The sequence below is a fragment of the Corylus avellana genome, chromosome ca2, assembly GCF_901000735.1.
Source record: "Corylus avellana chromosome ca2, CavTom2PMs-1.0".
NCBI lineage: Eukaryota > Viridiplantae > Streptophyta > Magnoliopsida > Fagales > Betulaceae > Corylus > Corylus avellana.
The window spans coordinates 9,939,925-9,957,070 of record NC_081542.1 but is presented as its reverse complement, the minus strand read 5'-3'; the positions used below and the strand labels follow the sequence as shown (position 1 = coordinate 9,957,070).

Sequence of the window (17,146 nt, the reverse complement as noted above, 5' to 3'; positions counted from 1 at the left end):
AAAAACGTTTTGAAATTAAGGGTAAAGTTGAAATTTATAAAAAAGTCAGGAGTATAAACGTCATTTAATATTTAAAGATTGCAATTAAAAGTTCAGGTGACTAAATTGAGAGATTTTGAAGTTTGAGAAATTTGTTAAATCGAGGGAAAGTTCAAAGATCTCCGATGAAATTATTTATTTATTTTTTTGGGGGACGAATATAAGTGTTATCGTGTGGCTGCGTTTCCTTCATTTCACGTTGTGTTACCACAAAGCAAAGGTGCGTCCCAAAAACGATCAGAACTTCAAACTTGAGTTTGTCAATCGATATCCGTGGTTCTGCGGAAATTTCTAGACCCTCTTTATTTGTCCGTAAAGCTTTGCACGTTTATCAGTGTCCAATTAACGAGAGTGAAACCTAAACCGCTCACCATTTGTTTGACAAAATGCTTCTATCAACCAAATAACAGAGTTTCTGTCTTATTTCTTGCATTCCAAGTCTTTCAATGTTATTATAATCGCATTGAATTCGGTGTCTTTGATTTTTACAGACGAGAGTGCAGAAGTTTTAGCAAGACCAGTGGTTTTGGTGAAACGCAAGCAAATGGTATGCCACTAAATGCTATACAGTGTGTGATTATATTGCTTCGTGAATGCTAGATTCTGCCATGATATCTGAACTAGACGAATTGACATTTATTCTGTAGGCTGTAGCATGTGGGTTTCCCTTTCAGAAGAATCCTGATCACATCATGTGATTCATCATGTTAATGAGTTTGTTATTGACAGGATAACTAGACAATTCAACTTACTAGCTTCTTTCGTTTATAACATAGTTAAATTTTACGATCAGCATTTTACTTCTTTAGCAAGCTAAGCATATGAAAAGAGAAGAAATCCATGGTGTCATATGTCATGTGTTCAATGGTCGAAAATTAAGAATGGGAAACTATTTGTGGATTAGTTGAGAATGGTTTTCCAATCTTTCTCTTGTTTGAGACAGTTTTAAGTCTGATGATAATAATATTCTACAAATTCAAATTATTTTCAGTTCAAACCATTTATTATCTATAATTTGACTGACTAATCATTTATAGGACTTTGTGTCTAATTACTTAAACTACTAAAAACAATCTAGGAACAGCTAAAAGACAACAAATAAAGACCCAATACAACAAAAGATAAGACCATTGGGATCATTACTACAGCCAAGGCCAAGCAAATCTAGAAAGTACGAAAGTTCGATGCAATTAAATTATAATGCTAAACAGCAGTTTCCTAATGTAATAGAGCATAAAACAAAACATGATACTGATGAGACTAGCCTATGGGGGGTACCCATTAGGGCCCCACACCAAAATTAGACCTAATTTCAAGATTTCTCTGGTTTTTGAGCTTTCTGTTCCTTGAGATTTTGTTTATTCTTCTTACTTTTAGGTAGTGCTCATAAATCTCATGATAGATACTCAAAGATTCATAGTGAACTTCAATAGGAGCTTCTCTTGAAGCAAAAACACGTTGATCTAGTTGCCACCAGAGTCACAAAAAAGTTTTGAAGATCGTAAGAGAATAATAGAGGAGCTTACGTCTTTTTACTTCAATACTCGTTATCTTTGTACAATTGCTTATATTTCTCCTTTGGTCCCAAGTTTTCATGATTTTTTTTGTTCTTTTTCTTCTTCTAGCTAAGTGTTTTCTCTTGTCGCATATGGCTTTTTTTTCCTAGGTGTTCATTTTGTGTGGGCTTTTAGTTTAATGTTTCTATTCAGTAGACGTGTTTATTTGCAAGAACTTCCCAGCATTCTTACTAATAAAGGGGCAACAAGCAATAGTACTTACACAATATATTTATATATATATTTGGGGGTGGGGGCAATATATTATATTACTTGTGTACTTGGGGTGCCTAACGCTTTTTTAATGATATTTCGATTACTTAAAAAAGAAAAAATAAAAGCTAGAGTCACAAAGGAGTATCTAAATTGTTCTGTTTTGATGATAAGTTCCAATTGCATCAACAAGAATTATGCTTTTTTCATTTATATTCTTAGTAGCTATAATTGTCAACTTTTTTTGTTTTTTTCATTTTGATAATTTTTGCAAGGACTGGGTTATTCCTTTTTGCACAAATACCTGGGCAATTGCTGTTTGTTAATACATAGAGCCCAATAAGCATTTTTTTTTTTTTAATAACGTAGGAGAATTTTACTCAGATTAATTGCACGTCGCAAACGTATACTGTACAACAATCCTCACCGTTAATTAAACTCCTACGGGTAACTGACCCCACCCGTTAGAACCAGTTACCAGGTAATCCAGGAGCTTTCACCCTTGATGGGCTAAGCAGTTTATCCTCATGCCCAGGAGGCCCCAATATGCATTTCTTGGTGGTATGCAGTATATGAACTGATTGCTGTTCTAAAAAGATATATGATATATTTGAGGGGATACAATTGAAATTGTTTGTTGTAAGATGCCTATAGTATATGACTCTGCCTGAACATTGTTTTGCTCTTAGATGGGGGCTCAAGGGTAATGTTTTATGTTTTCTGCAGAACAGCTTTGAACATCGATATCATGATTGAAGTTTTTCTAGTAGGCTGTGGTGCAGGATTAGAAGAATTGGTTTGCTGCCAGATAACCTGGTGATTGGGTATGAAACTTAATAGGGTAAAAAAGTAGCTAAAAGGCGCGAAACCCTGGTAGCTTTTTGACTCTTAAGATGTTTTGGACTGTCCAGATGTACCATATTTGGTTGAAATAGAATGCTCATAATCGTACTAATTCCTGTAGGGTGAGGATTTTTTCTTCAATTTGTTGCTGAGTATGAGTTATGTTTAGGGTTTAGATTAGAAGAATTGGTTTGCTGCCACATAACCTGGTGATTGGGTATGAAACTTAATAGGGTAAAAAAGTAGCTAAAAGGCACGAAACCCTGGTAGCTTTTTGACTCTTAAGATGTTTTGGACTGTCCAGATGTACCATATTGGTTGAAATGGAATGCTCATAATCGTACTAATTCCTGTAGGGTGAGGATTTTTTCTTCAATTTGTTGCTGAGTATGAGTTATGTTTTGTGTGTCTGCTGGTAGTGTAGCAGTAGGTGTTTGTAGGTGTGTGCTGATGTTTTGTTGTTGTTGTTGTTTGGTGATGTTTGTATTTTGTGGATGTATCCTTGTTTCTATTAAATGCTCATTTATTTAATATGAAAAGATGTGTATTATTTTGAAGGCCAAAGAAATAGGCATCTGGGTTACAACAATATTCATTTATTGAGTGAGACACTATAAGAATATGATGCATTGCATTTTTCAGATTTAAATAAAACCATATGAAGATTTCTGTCCCTTGACTCCTTGCATTCTTGCAAGAGAATGTTGTACGGGCTATAATTATACAATCAAAATGTTGTGTATGAGGCCTCATTGATAGTTTCTTGTGAAATTCACTAATGAGAACACATCTGTTTAACAATAATAAGGTGATGAAAGCTTTATCCGTGGAGCCTAATTCATAGTGAAATTTCCATGACACTGCTGGAAAAGAAACAAATAACAGTTATAACTGATGGGTTTAAGCTATGATGATGATGATGATGATGATGGTGAAACATTATAATAATTGCATCATGTACTCCTAAATCTTCTTTGCAAGTAAGTGGAGCATGGTGGCCCAAGCTCAGGCTTATCAAGCCAGCTGGTATAAACTAAAGTGAAAATTTTAGAAAATCCTTATGAATGAATGTAGCTTATAGTACATAGGTGGTTCTTACTGCAGGTTCTGACTGAGGTTTTGTTGTCTAGCGCCATTGATCACTGTATTACTCTTTTTTTTCTTTCCTTTTTTCAGCTTTGTAACAGAAATCCTGAAAAGTTTTTGAAGGACAATTCCTATCAAAATCCAACACTCCCTCAGTTGGATGAATCAAATCCTAATAATGACATAGGTTTGTGCACAGAAGACCTTGTCTATATGGAGAAGATAAAGGAGTTGCAGGATTACCTCGACAAGGTAAGTGCCAATTTCTTATTAATTCTTCAGTCTTCTATTCTAGTCTTTTCATTTTTTGTTTATTAATTGCCCATTGCCTCCACTTTTGGCTTCTCTTGTATTGTTCAAATCTCTTTTTTTCCTGGTTATTTTCTATGTTCATAGTCGATCAATAATTTTCCATCAGCCTTTGTTTATTTTAGGGTAAAATATATTATGTATTTTCCTTTATTTGATTCTATTGAAAAATACCTCGTTATTGGAAAACATGGCTTATGCTTTAACAAAGTGTGGCTTACGGTTTAACAAAGCATAAGTCATTTTCTGGAATTGCAGCCCTGCCTTTATTTTTATTTTCCTCTCATCATTCTCTCCTCTCCCTCTCAAATATCTCCCACCACACTCCTTTGCTCCAGCGCCACTAGCTCTTCTCCCCCTTCTCCCCTCCGACTCTTTCACAATGTCACCACCACCTCCTTCTACCCTCGTCCTCATTCCTTTCTACCGACACCTTTATACTCCTCTGCATGAGGCCCTTTTCCCCTATTAGGATTAGTGCCCTAAAATTCAATTTGCATGACATTTTCACTCAATAAAAGTATTTTATTTTATGAGAATTACTTGACTGTTTGGGCATTACATATTCATTTGATGAATGTTGTCCGTTGGTTACATTGCATGCTATTCAGGTTTATTAATGAAATTAATGCTCAAAACATCTAAATCACAAGTTCTTTGTAACTTATAAATATTAGTTTGTAGTTGGTGATGAAATTGGACATTTTATCTAATACTACTATAACATATCAATTACGATGATATGTCTAAATTATGGAAGTGGAGACTTTTGACTGATATGTTGATGTATTTGGAATACATTGAATTGGACCACCGTGAGTTATTATTCTATAAACTATTGTCAATTGAATAGTTAAATTCACGACTGCTAGTGACACTGACTCTCATTCTTGAGAGGATTTTGAATTCAAATGTGAAGTGTATGTTACTTGATGTATATAGGAGTGAGATCTTGTATAGTCAAAACCTCAATACATTGGGTGTAGCGTTGTAGGAACACTACTCCGCAAGATGGAATCCAAGATCTCGATATGAGACATGAATATTTGCTAAAGATGGATTTAATGTGAATTGATTATTCTAAGTCTTAGGCCTGGACATTTTAGTTAGAAGTTACTAAAGAAAATATACTCTATGAATTTGGTTCTAAGAGTATAGGAATAATCAATAGATTAAATTGGGTAATTAAAGAATCAAGAGGTAAAAGAAATAAGTGACAATAAATTTATTTAGACTTTATTTCTCTACAAGTATCATGGAGGGATCAAATACAATATTCAGTAGTTAGGGAGCTCTTGTGTAATTAAATAAATCCTAAAGGGCAAGTATATTTTTATAGTGGAATGGAATATAATTAATGGTAACTTTGGGCTAGTTATGGCATTACAAGAGTCCAAAGGCCATTGGAGCTAGGTTTATTTTTCTTCTTTAGGTCCTTCCTCAAGCTATATATATCCCATTAAAGGGCTAGCCAGCCACATGGTGTGAGGTTTTCTCTAGGGGGCCTGTGCTAGGTAGGGTCTTGGAGGAAGAAAACAATTTTCTCACTCATTCCTTCTCTAGGCCTACAACGCATACCAAGGAGAAAACCGATAAAGGAACCCGCTCTCCTAGCCTTCCTATGGTAATTGAGGATAAGATCTTTATGATTCTAAGAGTACTAACTATTGTATCTTGAGGATTAAGCATCAAAGGTATGTCTTCTTTTAATATTATTTATGTTTTTTTTTTTTAGCGAAAAAGGCAGGCGGGGGAGACTAACTATGACTTTTCTACTTGGCCGTGACCATAGTAGCACCTACTCACTGTGAGTCTCACAAGAGGTGTTAGGAGACACACAGGAGGAGCCTAGACGGTGGGAACCGTAGGTAAGCCCTCAAGTCCAATTGAGCCACACAAGAGGAGTTGGGAGCTACATAGGAGGGGCCTAGATGGTGGGAACCGTAGGTGAGCCCTCAAGTCCAATTTAGCCATATAGGAGGAGCCTAAACGGTGGGAACCGTAGGTAAGCCCTCAAGTCTAGTTGAGCCACACAAGAGGGGCCTAGACGGTGAGAACCGTAGGTGAGCCCTCAAGTCCAATTAAGTTATAGCCTGACCTAGCCCTATCAGAACATCAATGGGAACCAAAGTGGTTTACACTAATTAGGCATGGAGATTCCCATTGTGGGATTCATGTTTGATTGAATATAGTTTTGATTTTTGAAAAGTTGTGGCATGATCCTTATGTTATCCACTGCATATGATTTGCATGTGATTGATGCATATATCATGTTTTGCAATACCCCAACTTTAGTCCTCCTCCTCTCTCCTATGCACCACTATTACTACTTTCTTGTCATCCTTTCCTTGGTCTTCCCCGTGCCACTACATATGACCTCAAATTCATCATCCCCTACTTCTGATCCCCCGTCCTTAGCTTTAGATTCGCCAGCTTCTTAGCTTGTCAGTTTTTGTGTTATTGTCTTTTGTGGATTCTTATTGAGAGATTTTTTATGTAAACATTGGATATGTTTTATGTCAAAATAAATGGATCCTTAATTTATAATAACTAGGATCAATGCTTAGTAGTTTCAAAGGTATTTATTATGTGCACTTAAGAAGTATGGTTTGCTAGAATTTGGCTAATTGGAAGACTGTGTCAAGCCTGGAAGATGTGTCAAAATAAAGATCAAGTCAAGTTTCCATTTTTTTTAACTTACATGGTTAGCATAAAGCATGAATTCACCACCAAAATCACAGATATGATCCAAGAACTTCTTGAGTAACTGCAATTACTACATCCAAAACATATTATAGTTAGGCTTGTTTTCCCCTTTTTCTTGACACACTTCAGTAATTTGAACTATGTTGCAAAAATGATTTACTTCCCTAAACTATAAAGTTAAACAAATAAGCCCCAACTATATTTTTTCAGCATGAAAAGTGCACTTATCAAGCAGATTTTTTATAATGCTCCCTTACCAAACAGCCCTTTCTTGCAACTCAAAACAGGAAAATCTTGATATCAATTTTGTAGTTTAACTCTTGTAAGTTCTGGAAATCTGGTTTGACAAGTCAAAATTTTTACAAGCTATCACGTAAAAATAAAAAAGGCTAATTTATGTACCCCAACTTTTGACAGCCTCTTACCATATGGACTAGTAATTCTGAGAAAACAAATTTTGAGACTTGTTTTGTCAACTTTATAGTTCGGATAGTAAAATGTTTTTTGTAAATATTTTCGGGTAATACAAAGTACTTTGAGACATGGAAATCTGTTCATGGCAATGCGAGCTACTGCATTAAGTGGGATTCATCGATGCTCCTCAATTTTTCAGTGAGGTTCCTATCATGTTCCGCATGAACCCTATCTTGAAGATTTTGGTAATTGTTTTATCTTTCACATACTCATGCACTGGAATGAAACAAATGATAGTATGTAGTTTTATCTCAATATTAACAAAACAGAATGGTTTCAATTTTTCTTTTTTTAGTTTCTAAAGGTCTCAATTACCCATTTAGATATTAAATGGAATTTTCCTGTTAAGAATCATTAGGAATGTTTTGAACGTCTCATGGCCTAATCTTGGAATATATATTTTAAATTTTATGCAGCATCCTAGCATTTTTTTTTTTAGCTGTATGCTCTTGATCCTTTATGCCACTTAAACACCAGCCTGCTTTTGCATGTCCTGTCTCAGGTAAAGAACATGGTGAAGCCAGGTTGCTCACAAGAAGTGCTGAAGGTTGCCTTGAGTTCTATGTCCTCACTCGTCAACTTCCTCTCCTCCATGTCCACTAGACCAAAGCTCCACGCCTCGCTCTGAAAGGTTTTTAGTTTATTTGTAATGTTTATGGGATGAGCAATGCTGTATGTATTTTAAGTGCTTATTCCATAATGTGACAGTGAAAATTACCATTGATATATCATATGCAGATTAACCCGTTTAAAATCTAATGATAATTTTTACTACCATGTTGCACTTAAGAGTAAGCACTTCAAAGTATATGTAGCATTTTTTTTTTTTTTTTTTTTTTTTGATAAGTAATAATGATATAAAAAACGCAAAGGGGCACAACGCACATATACGGGAAGTATTCACAGAGAGTGCCTAAGAGGGAGAGAAATGAAAAAGAAAATCGGAGAAACTAATCACTAAAGGAGCTAGTTAAGCGGCCGTCCAAGAGTAAAGAGTAAAGAAGAAAAAATGAGTCAATTCCTCTATGGTCCTAGTGAAATTTTCAAAACATCTAGTATTTCTTTCATTCCATATACACCACATAAGACACAGAGAGATCATCTTCCACACAACTGCGCTTCGAGATCGGCCTCCCGACCACTAGCTATTGAACAAGTTCCTCACCCGGCAAGGCATGACCCAATATGTAGCATTTCTCTTCCTTGAATGCGCTCATGATCCTATTGCTTATGGTCTTTGACTACTCACCTATTATGTAATGGCACCTGCTGAGACACCCATCAAGTACATATATGTGCGTGTATTTATTCAACGAAAGTAGTCTGTAGAGCATGTAATCATATCATAATAGAGCACAAAAACATTGGATGGAGATGATAGAGTTCCACTTTTGGAAAAGACCATGAGGGAAATCCTTGGAGAAGCCCTCAAGATGTAGATTTGAAGTTTGGTTCATTTTGGGGAATCTTTGAACAACTATACCCTTCATTTCATGGCCTTTACTAGAGCCACCAAGACATCCCTTATATGAAGTCTAATTCTTGCTTAAGGGAGAAGAGTAATGCTAGAAATCATATTTTTGTCCTATAATTATATCTCAATATTGACGTGACAGTTTGAACTAATTCTTAGATTAGTTATTGTTTAAAAAAAAAAGGAAAGATTAAAGGGTTGGTTAACACTGTCATGTTAGCGTTGTGGGATAAAAATGTAGTATATAGAATTTCTCTTATGAGAATTATATTGTTCTTTCTCTAAAAGTTCCTTCCAAAATTGAAAAAGAAGAAAAAATGAAGAAATTGACTAATGTGTTGAAAACCCATGAGGGTACACTAGGCAGTGTTAAACTATCACTTATTTAAAAAATTTAAGCGGTTTAATTAATTAATTTTATTAATATTTTAATATTTTCTTTAACGTGTGAGCTTAAATTTGTTTAACACGTGAAATATTTAACTAAAATGAGAGGTGAATTATGGAGATAAAGTTCAAACTCAAGACATTTGCTTTGATATTACGCTAAATTACAACTTATCTCAAAAGGTTAAGTTGATAGAAAATTGTAAGTCATAATTTTTTTTAAAATTAATATTAGGGTTAAGTACTTTTTTAGTACCTCGGTTTGCATTTTTTTTTTTCCTCCCCCCCTTAAGTTTCCAAAACAGTTAAATCTCGTATCTCACCTATAAGAAAATACAAAATCGATATCTCGTTAAGTTTCCGTTAGAGAAAATTAACAATTTGCCACGTTTCTTAAAAATTAAAAATAATAATAAAAAAAACTAAACCTCTAAAAAAAAGCCGGCCACACAATTTTGGCTAATGGGGGTGGCCGAACTACTCCCAAGGGCCAAAAAGGGGTTGCCGAATTTTAAAAGTGAAAAAAAAAAACTTGTGTTGTTGTTGGCCGAATTTTTTTTTTTTTTTAATTTTTAATTTTTAATTTGAGATACCATGGTAAGTTTTCTCGACCTCTAAAACCTATTCCAGCGTATGGGCTAGAAGGGCAGAGTTAAGGCCACAAAGGAGAGCTTGAACCCAAAACTTGACCCAATATCTGGCCAATATATTAAGCTAATCGCCTGTCTTTCGGCCAATGGCTTTGGGTAGTTATAGGGATGGAACCAGGATTTGAGATGAGGGAGGCCATAACTAAAAAATGAAGATCTTTAAGGGTAAAAAATTAATTTTGGGGAGTCGAACTCATAAAAAACATAAAATTTAGGGAAAATTTAAAATTTTTTAGAGATTTTTAAAAATTTGATAGGGGCACTTCTACCCATAGTTAACTATTTCCATATCTTAAAGATTAATAATTTTTTACACAACTCTGAAATTTTACTGTTTTGAACTCATAGTGGCTGATCTTTTCTTTCGAGGTGTCAGGATGGTCCATGGGTGTTGGACTATTTGTGTTGCTTTGGCCTTCACTTGAATAAAGTGGGAGAGAACTCAAAAGAAGAGAAAATGAGATTGAGAATCAAATAAGAGTGAGAACAGAAGTGGTGCTACTTTTAGCCTTTATTCTTTTAGTTAGGGTTTTGATTTTTGATTGTTAAAAAAAAATTTAATTTAATTTATATTTTATACATGTAATATGAGTCAGTTAAAGGTTAGGTAGGTTGACCCAAACCCGATTATACAAAATCTTAATTTACTAATTTAGTGTTGAATTCGTCGTTGCAAATTTAGTTCAAAATTGCCCGTCCTAATCGGTAGGTAAGAAAATGTGACGGTTAAAATAAGATAAAAAAAGTACATAAATTTCTTTCAAACCAATCTCGAAAAAATATCCTCTAAGTCCATTTAAAATAGTGCCAAGTGTCTATAAACATTTAAAATACACATTAAATTTATTCTAAGTTAGTAAACTGCTATTAATGACATTAAGAATTTAACGTGCCTTTTAAATATTTATAGACATTTGGTATTATATTAAATAGGTTTGATGATATTTCCTCTTACTTGGAGGAAATTTCTGTCTAAAAAAAACATAGCAAATGCATACAATTCTCACAAAATAATCGTCTCGTACGCGTGCGACCAGTCATACACGTGCAAACAAAGAGGGTGCTTGGTCCCGTGTTGACGGTGAAAACGCAGCGCCATAAGGATCTGCGGTTCCGCAATCTCCGCCCGAAAAGTGTCGGTCCAATTATCTCTCTCTGATTGTTTCCACATGCTGGAGAGAGAAAGGGGGAGAGAGAGTTCTTTGGGATAGAGCATCGATGTTATATAACAAATGTGCGAGTGAATGAATGAGAACCCCGCCATCGCTGCTTTCTCTCACAATTGACTTAGCCCTTCACAACCTATCTAACATCTCCGATCTCTCTCCTGTCCCGGATCACATCCTCCTCGACCTCTTCCTGGTACTCTCTCTATGTCTCACCGTTTCTTCTTCGATTGTGTTAATAATTTGTGGCATACTGGCATGATTTTGGGTTGGTAATTTCTTGTGTTGTTGTTGTTGTTTTTTTTTTTTGGCTGTAATGTGTGCACTGCTATCGCCTATCGGAGGCAAGACATGGGTTGGCTTCTGTTTTTCCGTTCTTTATCGTAAACATCCGAGCAAGGGATAACCATTCGATTCCCTCTTCATTCATCATTTCCTTTCCATTTATGAGTTTTGTTTGATTTTTAGTTGGGTTGAGGCATAGAGTCTAATGGGTTATTGTTGAACGTCTGAACCATATAAATTCTCATTTCCAAGTTTCTAGTGCGTGAGATGTTCAAATCAAACTACTCTCGCCATTCTCTCGAGCAGTTATATGCTTGTGGTTGGTGATTTTAACTTAAAAATGGCCTTCAATAGACATCAACACTACGACAACACCCATAGACGGTTAAACGTTTTGGTAGAGCTTTGATGCCTTGTTAGGTTGTTGAAGTTTCTGACATCTATGATTCACGGGAAGGCAACTATTTTTTTTTAGTAAGTAAATCAATTCCAGCGCCAAGGGGTGCACAGGAAGTATACAAGATAAAAGCAAGTTGAAAAAAACTGCAAAACTAGAAAAAAGCAAGCTCTGATGTGCGGCATTTCTTGGGAATGACACCTTTTGTACTTTAATGTATTATCTGACTCTATGAGTACGCTCATTTCAGTATAAATTAAATGTCATATTTTTGGGTTCTTAATTGTACAGTGTTTTTGAGGTGTGAAAGTGCTTTATCGTGAAGGGCAAGCTTTATTTGCTAAGATATCAAATGGTGTTCTTAGGAATTTCAGAATCTTATCGTGAAAATGGGATAGAGGTGTTATTGAAATTTATTGAGATGTTATCTTCTTATCAAACATACGTAAGATGCTGAAAGTGTGACTGATGAAATAAAAACTATGAAGTTTTAGGGTTCCGGGTCTGTTTAATTTTAATCTGGATTTTGTGGGACCATAAGTGGTTTGGTGGGTATGTATACAAATGGGTTAGAGCAAAGCCGTATGGATATCATATTGGAAGCATTTTATATATTAATGAGTTTGTTATATAACTATATATTCATACATTCGTACGTATGTGTTATTTCTGGACAGTCACTTTATGTTTTGAAGCTATTTCAGAGTTGAATATTAACTTTTAAAAATTAGAGTTAGTTCCTGGGTCTTTCGGGGTTGGGGTGTGGAAAAACATTAGAGATTTGAGATGGGAGATAACTCTAAGATCATGTTTTGGGATGATTTGTTATGTGGAGGCCAACCCTTGAAGGAGGTTTCGGTGGAAAATGTGCAGTTTATTAATGACACTCTTCAGTGGAATATTACTTTTTCTAGACCAGTGCATGATCGGGAGGTAGAGTTGGTCTCTTCGTTTCTTAATTTCTTGTACTTTCTTAGGTTGAGATGAGGTGGTGAGGTTAAAATCGGTTGGATCCCTTCCAAAAGGCGGACACTTGAGGTCAAATTTGTTTAACATTCGCTTCCCCCTCCCCCCCCAACCCACACACACATTGGGGACTCCACTTTTTCCTGGAAGAGAATTTGGAGAAAGAGGAGTGCTACACATATTTCCAAGTGCTCACTCTTTGACATGGCATTGAAAGTCACCACTGGATGAAATAACAAATGAACGTACGTGTAGCATCTAATGATGATTTTCACTGCCACGTCAGAGAGTGAGCACTTGGGAGAAATGTATTGGAGAAATAAGGATCCTTTACTAGTGGCATTTTTTTTTATGCGAGGACGGCAGCGTTAGAAAAGATTTTAACTTTGGACAACCTAAGAAAGAGACACATTATACTGATGGATTGGTGCTGCCTGTACAAGAAGAGCGGGGGAGACCATAGATCATTTTCTTCTTCATTATGAAGTGTGAAGTGGGTAGTGACCTGTTGGTTTCAATCTTCTGTCTTTATGCCTCAAACGGTGGTAGAATTGTTGGCTTGATAAAAGGTTTGTTGGGAAGCTATTGTAGATTAGAATCTTGGAGGTTTGCTCCGTCGTGCTTAATGTAGTGCATTTGGAGAGCAGAATGTTCTGAACTTCGAAGATTGTGAGAGAACGGTGTTAGAGTTAAAAGCTTTTATGTTCAAATCTCTCTATATTTGGATGGCGGCTTGCAACAATTCTTGTTTTTTTAATTTTTCAGAATTTTCTGGATTTGTGTTCTTCCTCTCTGTAATTGGGGGTTTCTCTTGTGTACTTTGTATACTTGGGTTGTTCCGCTTTGCGCTTTCTAATGGGATTGATTTACTTTAAAAAGGAAAAAAGAAAAAGAGAGATTCAAGGCATTTTAACCTCTTCAATGGCTGCTTTGATCTGGTGATACCCTCTTAAAAATGATTGTATGATGATGGGGGTGAGGTTCTGATTAGGAGTTGAATAAAAAATGATCATAATCATGATCATAATCAGGATTGCTATTGGGGATAAGTTTCTCTCAAGGGGCTGATCAGATTAAATTAGAATCTGGATTTGCTGCAAGTTAATAGCTCATGTCAGGTTTGGAATTGTCAATCCCAGATTTGTTTTTATTTGTGTTTGATCATGCAAATATTAACCTTCGGTTCAGCGTTTGATTATGCAAATTAAAAGATTATAAGTATCCCTTCATTTGTTGCTGTAACAGGAAGTCCTGTATCCATGCCCTACGCCAGGCATGTGGATGCTTTTAGTTTATATTATCAGCGTATAGTTCTATTCTAGTTAAGTCTGCATCCAGTTTGGTTTCCTCTTGTCTAGTGATGTTGGTGTTTACTTTGGCCAATTTTTTGATCATCTTTTATCTGGTCATTATTTTGTTTGTGCTTTGTTGTTGATTAATTGGAACCTAATTCAACCATAATTTGGTTAGAATCATCTACTTCATCTGTAATTTGAATCTCCATATTTGGGGTGACTTCAAACTCAAAAGAAATTATTGAAGGTTGTTCCACCAAATTGTATTGTAAAACAGCAATTTTAATTTTTAACCAAAGAGTAGGGACTGGTGTGTGGTGGAACCTGTGGAAATATAGGTAAATGGGGTTCTTGCATAGTGGACCAGTGGTGGACCAAAGGCATTTTCCCATGGAGGTGGGTCTTGTGTATGATTCGTGCTGTTAATCACAAATTTTAGGCTGAATCATTTGAGTCTATTGGAGGCTACTGTACCCAGTCGCTTGGCAAGGTCATTATTTAAACCAAACAGAAGGCAACAGATAATTAAAACAGTTGTTGATAAGGCGAATAATTGAAACATAAGTTATTCATGAAAACAAGCTTTTTTTTTTTTTTTTTTTTTTCTTTTTCTGTTTGTATATAAGGTGAGGTTAGATCAGTTTTCAGAGAATTAGGTGAAAGCAGATGAGTTGGGAAATCACAAATTGATAATGCAAATTAACTTTTTTGGCTTGTTTTATTCAAAGTAGATAGGTTTGGCTACAGTTTTGGCTTTGGTTAGATGAAAGAATCTTATGGGAATTCGGGTTGAACCTATATGCTTCACTTTTCTATTTTGATTTTCTCTTTCTCAAGTATAAACTTTCTTCTTCTGTTGTAATGTCTAAGTATTTTTGTCATGGAGTGATAATTGAATTCTGATTTTTGTTATGTCAATAGGATTTGTTTGCTACTACTCACTAGAGTCCCTACTGTTAAGGTTTTGTGATACGCCAGCACCAGATTTATGGAACTTTTCCTGTCTCTTAGCTTATTCTATCCGTCCACCTTTTTCTGTTTCCTGTTGAAGTTACGATAAACCTAATTTGCTTCTCTTCTGCCTGCCAATGGTCATTGACTAGCTTTAAGACCAATGTGTTAGTATGTTTTTGCACAATTAAGGGTTTAGTTTTCCTCATTTGTCTGGCGGTTGATTTGTCATTTGGTGAAACTTTAGTGCTAGTATGGTTTGTGGTTTCTCCTGTGATTTGAATATATTGAACTTCTGCATTTTGCTGCTATACCATGATTATTTTGCACCTCTGCAGTACTATGCATGGCCCTCTCCCATTTGTTTCTGAACTTGTTTTGGGTGATTGTCAACATTCTTAGAGCAATATTTACTATTTGTGATGGGCAGAGAACGTTGCGAGCTGGTAAACTAACGGAAAAGGTTTTGAAGCTATTCATGGCAACTGGCAAAGATGAAGTGCTTTCACTAATTGAGGCACTCAATATCCAGCATATTGTCATCCCTGTACTTCCTACCAGTAAGTCATATCTTAACATTTCGGTCCTCCTGTCCTTTCGTTGAATTTGGAACTTAGAGCAGTTCTATTCTGATCTTCTTGGCAGGATGTTCTGAAAAGTTCTAAGCGAGTTTTTATAAACTGTGTGAGCACACCTAAAAGCTTTTAAAGTCCAAACATCAGCTGTTTTAAGGAAGCCAAAAAGGTATTGGTTTTGAATTATTCTTTTGATAACGCTTAGAAGATGTCTCAAGCAAATATCAAGGACGCTGAGGTTGACATTGTGATTGGGGCACTCCACTCTGACCTGACAGCATTTTTGAACGAGTGGAAACCTGTGTTTTCGCGATTCCATCTGATAATTGTAAAAGACCCTGATCTCTTGGAGGAACTCCAAATACCAGAAGGCTTTAACCTTGATGTTTACACTAAGTCTGACATAGATCAAGTTGCGGGTTCTTCCACTTCCATTCTCTTCTCTGGTTACTCATGCAGGTATTTTGGTTATCTTATATCCCGGAAGAAATACATCATTTCAGTGGACGATGATTGCATTCCAGCTAGGGATGCCAACGGCGTTCTAGTAGATATTGTGGCCCAGCATATTACCAACCTCGCAACTCCAGCCACCCCTTTCTTTTTCAATACACTCTATGATCCTTACCGTAAGGGCGCAGACTTTGTTCGTGGTTATCCCTTTAGCATGCGGAGTGGGGTTGAATGTGGTCTGTCATGTGGACTGTGGCTCAATCTAGCAGACTATGACGCACCGACACAAGCGCTCAAGCCAGAACAAAAGAATTCTCGATATGTGGACGCTGTTCTGACTGTGCCGGCAGGGGCTCTGATGCCTGTAAGCGGAATCAATATGGCTTTTAATCGTGAGCTGGTGGGGCCTGCATTGCTCCCAGCTTTGAGGTTAGCAGGGGAAGGGAAGTTGAGGTGGGAAACAGTGGAAGATATATGGTCTGGAATGTGTGTCAAGGTTATATGTGATCACCTTGGTCTTGGTGTGAAAAGTGGACTACCTTATGTGTGGAGGAAAGAAAGGGGTAATGCCATAGAGAGCTTGAAAAAGGAGTGGGAAGGGGTGAAGCTGATGGAGGAAGTGGTCCCTTTCTTTCAGTCAATTCAATTGCAGCGATCTGCAACTACAGCCGAGGATTGCGTGGTTGAGATGGCAAAAACTGTGAAGGAGCAGCTGGGACAGACGGATCCGATGTTTGCTCGTGCTGCTGAAGCCATGGTGGAGTGGGTCAAGCTTTGGAAGGCTGTCCAATCCAGCTAAATGCCCCCTGGAGTTTAGGAGGTAGCAATGGAAAATGGAGATTTTCCTACGTTTCCCTTGTTTACCAGCTCACTGCTGAGATCTACGTTATTTGGGGCAGGACTAATTTATGTACTTTTCATTGTTTGAAAGACTTATGGTTGTTTGTATGAAACAGTGAAATTGCTTTAATATTTTCATACATTTTGTTATTGCCTTGGGCCTTGGCCATTCATTGTTAGAAAAGTGAATGCAAAATTTACTACTCCTACTAAGCTTAGTATGAGATGATGCATTATGCTAAAAATTCAGGTTTGGCATAATGCATGCAAATATCTGAACTAGTAGTCAGCTTGGTTTTTGATTTAAAACCTAAAAACAAATCTGGATTCTTTTGTGTGACAATGACTCTTTAGGGCTTCACTCCCAAATTGACAGCCGTTTGCGAGTTGGCCTCCCAATGTTCAAAAGGTATTAAAGTAGCCTCACAAAATTCTAAAATGTTTCAAACTAGTCACTTCATTAGTCAACTCCGTTAAGTTG

At 36.3% G+C, this 17,146-nt stretch overlaps 2 protein-coding genes across 2 annotated transcripts; both read left to right on the top strand.

Moving 5' to 3' along the window:
* Positions 1-224: 224 nt before the first annotated feature.
* Positions 225-8,015, top strand: LOC132170683 (pyrophosphate--fructose 6-phosphate 1-phosphotransferase subunit alpha-like). Its single transcript, XM_059581757.1, has 4 exons — positions 225-259; positions 531-586; positions 3,828-3,989; positions 7,729-8,015. Exons 2-4 carry the CDS (start codon positions 584-586, stop codon positions 7,852-7,854), a joined length of 291 nt encoding a protein of 96 aa, XP_059437740.1. The 5' UTR covers positions 225-259; positions 531-583; the 3' UTR covers positions 7,855-8,015.
* A 2,746-nt stretch (positions 8,016-10,761) lies between these two features.
* LOC132170682 (probable UDP-arabinopyranose mutase 5) lies at positions 10,762-16,817 on the top strand. Its single transcript, XM_059581756.1, has 3 exons — positions 10,762-11,099; positions 15,228-15,357; positions 15,591-16,817. The coding sequence occupies exons 1-3, from the start codon at positions 10,986-10,988 to the stop codon at positions 16,622-16,624; spliced, it is 1,278 nt and encodes a 425-aa protein (XP_059437739.1). The 5' UTR covers positions 10,762-10,985; the 3' UTR covers positions 16,625-16,817.
* Positions 16,818-17,146: the final 329 nt, after the last annotated feature.

What these genes read in the sequence shown, in the direction of transcription:
- LOC132170683 (XM_059581757.1), top strand. An exon ending in TGCAGGATTACCTCGACAAG is followed by an intron (nt 3,990 to 7,728) that starts GTAAGTGCCAAT and finishes GTCCTGTCTCAG; the next exon opens with GTAAAGAACATGGTGAAGCC.
- LOC132170682 (XM_059581756.1), top strand. Translation starts at nt 10,986, where the DNA reads ATGAGAACCCCGCCATCGCTGCTTTCTCTCACAATTGACTTAGCCCTT. An exon ending in TCCTCCTCGACCTCTTCCTG is followed by an intron (nt 11,100 to 15,227) that starts GTACTCTCTCTA and finishes TGTGATGGGCAG; the next exon opens with AGAACGTTGCGAGCTGGTAA. An exon ending in CATCCCTGTACTTCCTACCA is followed by an intron (nt 15,358 to 15,590) that starts GTAAGTCATATC and finishes AGATGTCTCAAG; the next exon opens with CAAATATCAAGGACGCTGAG.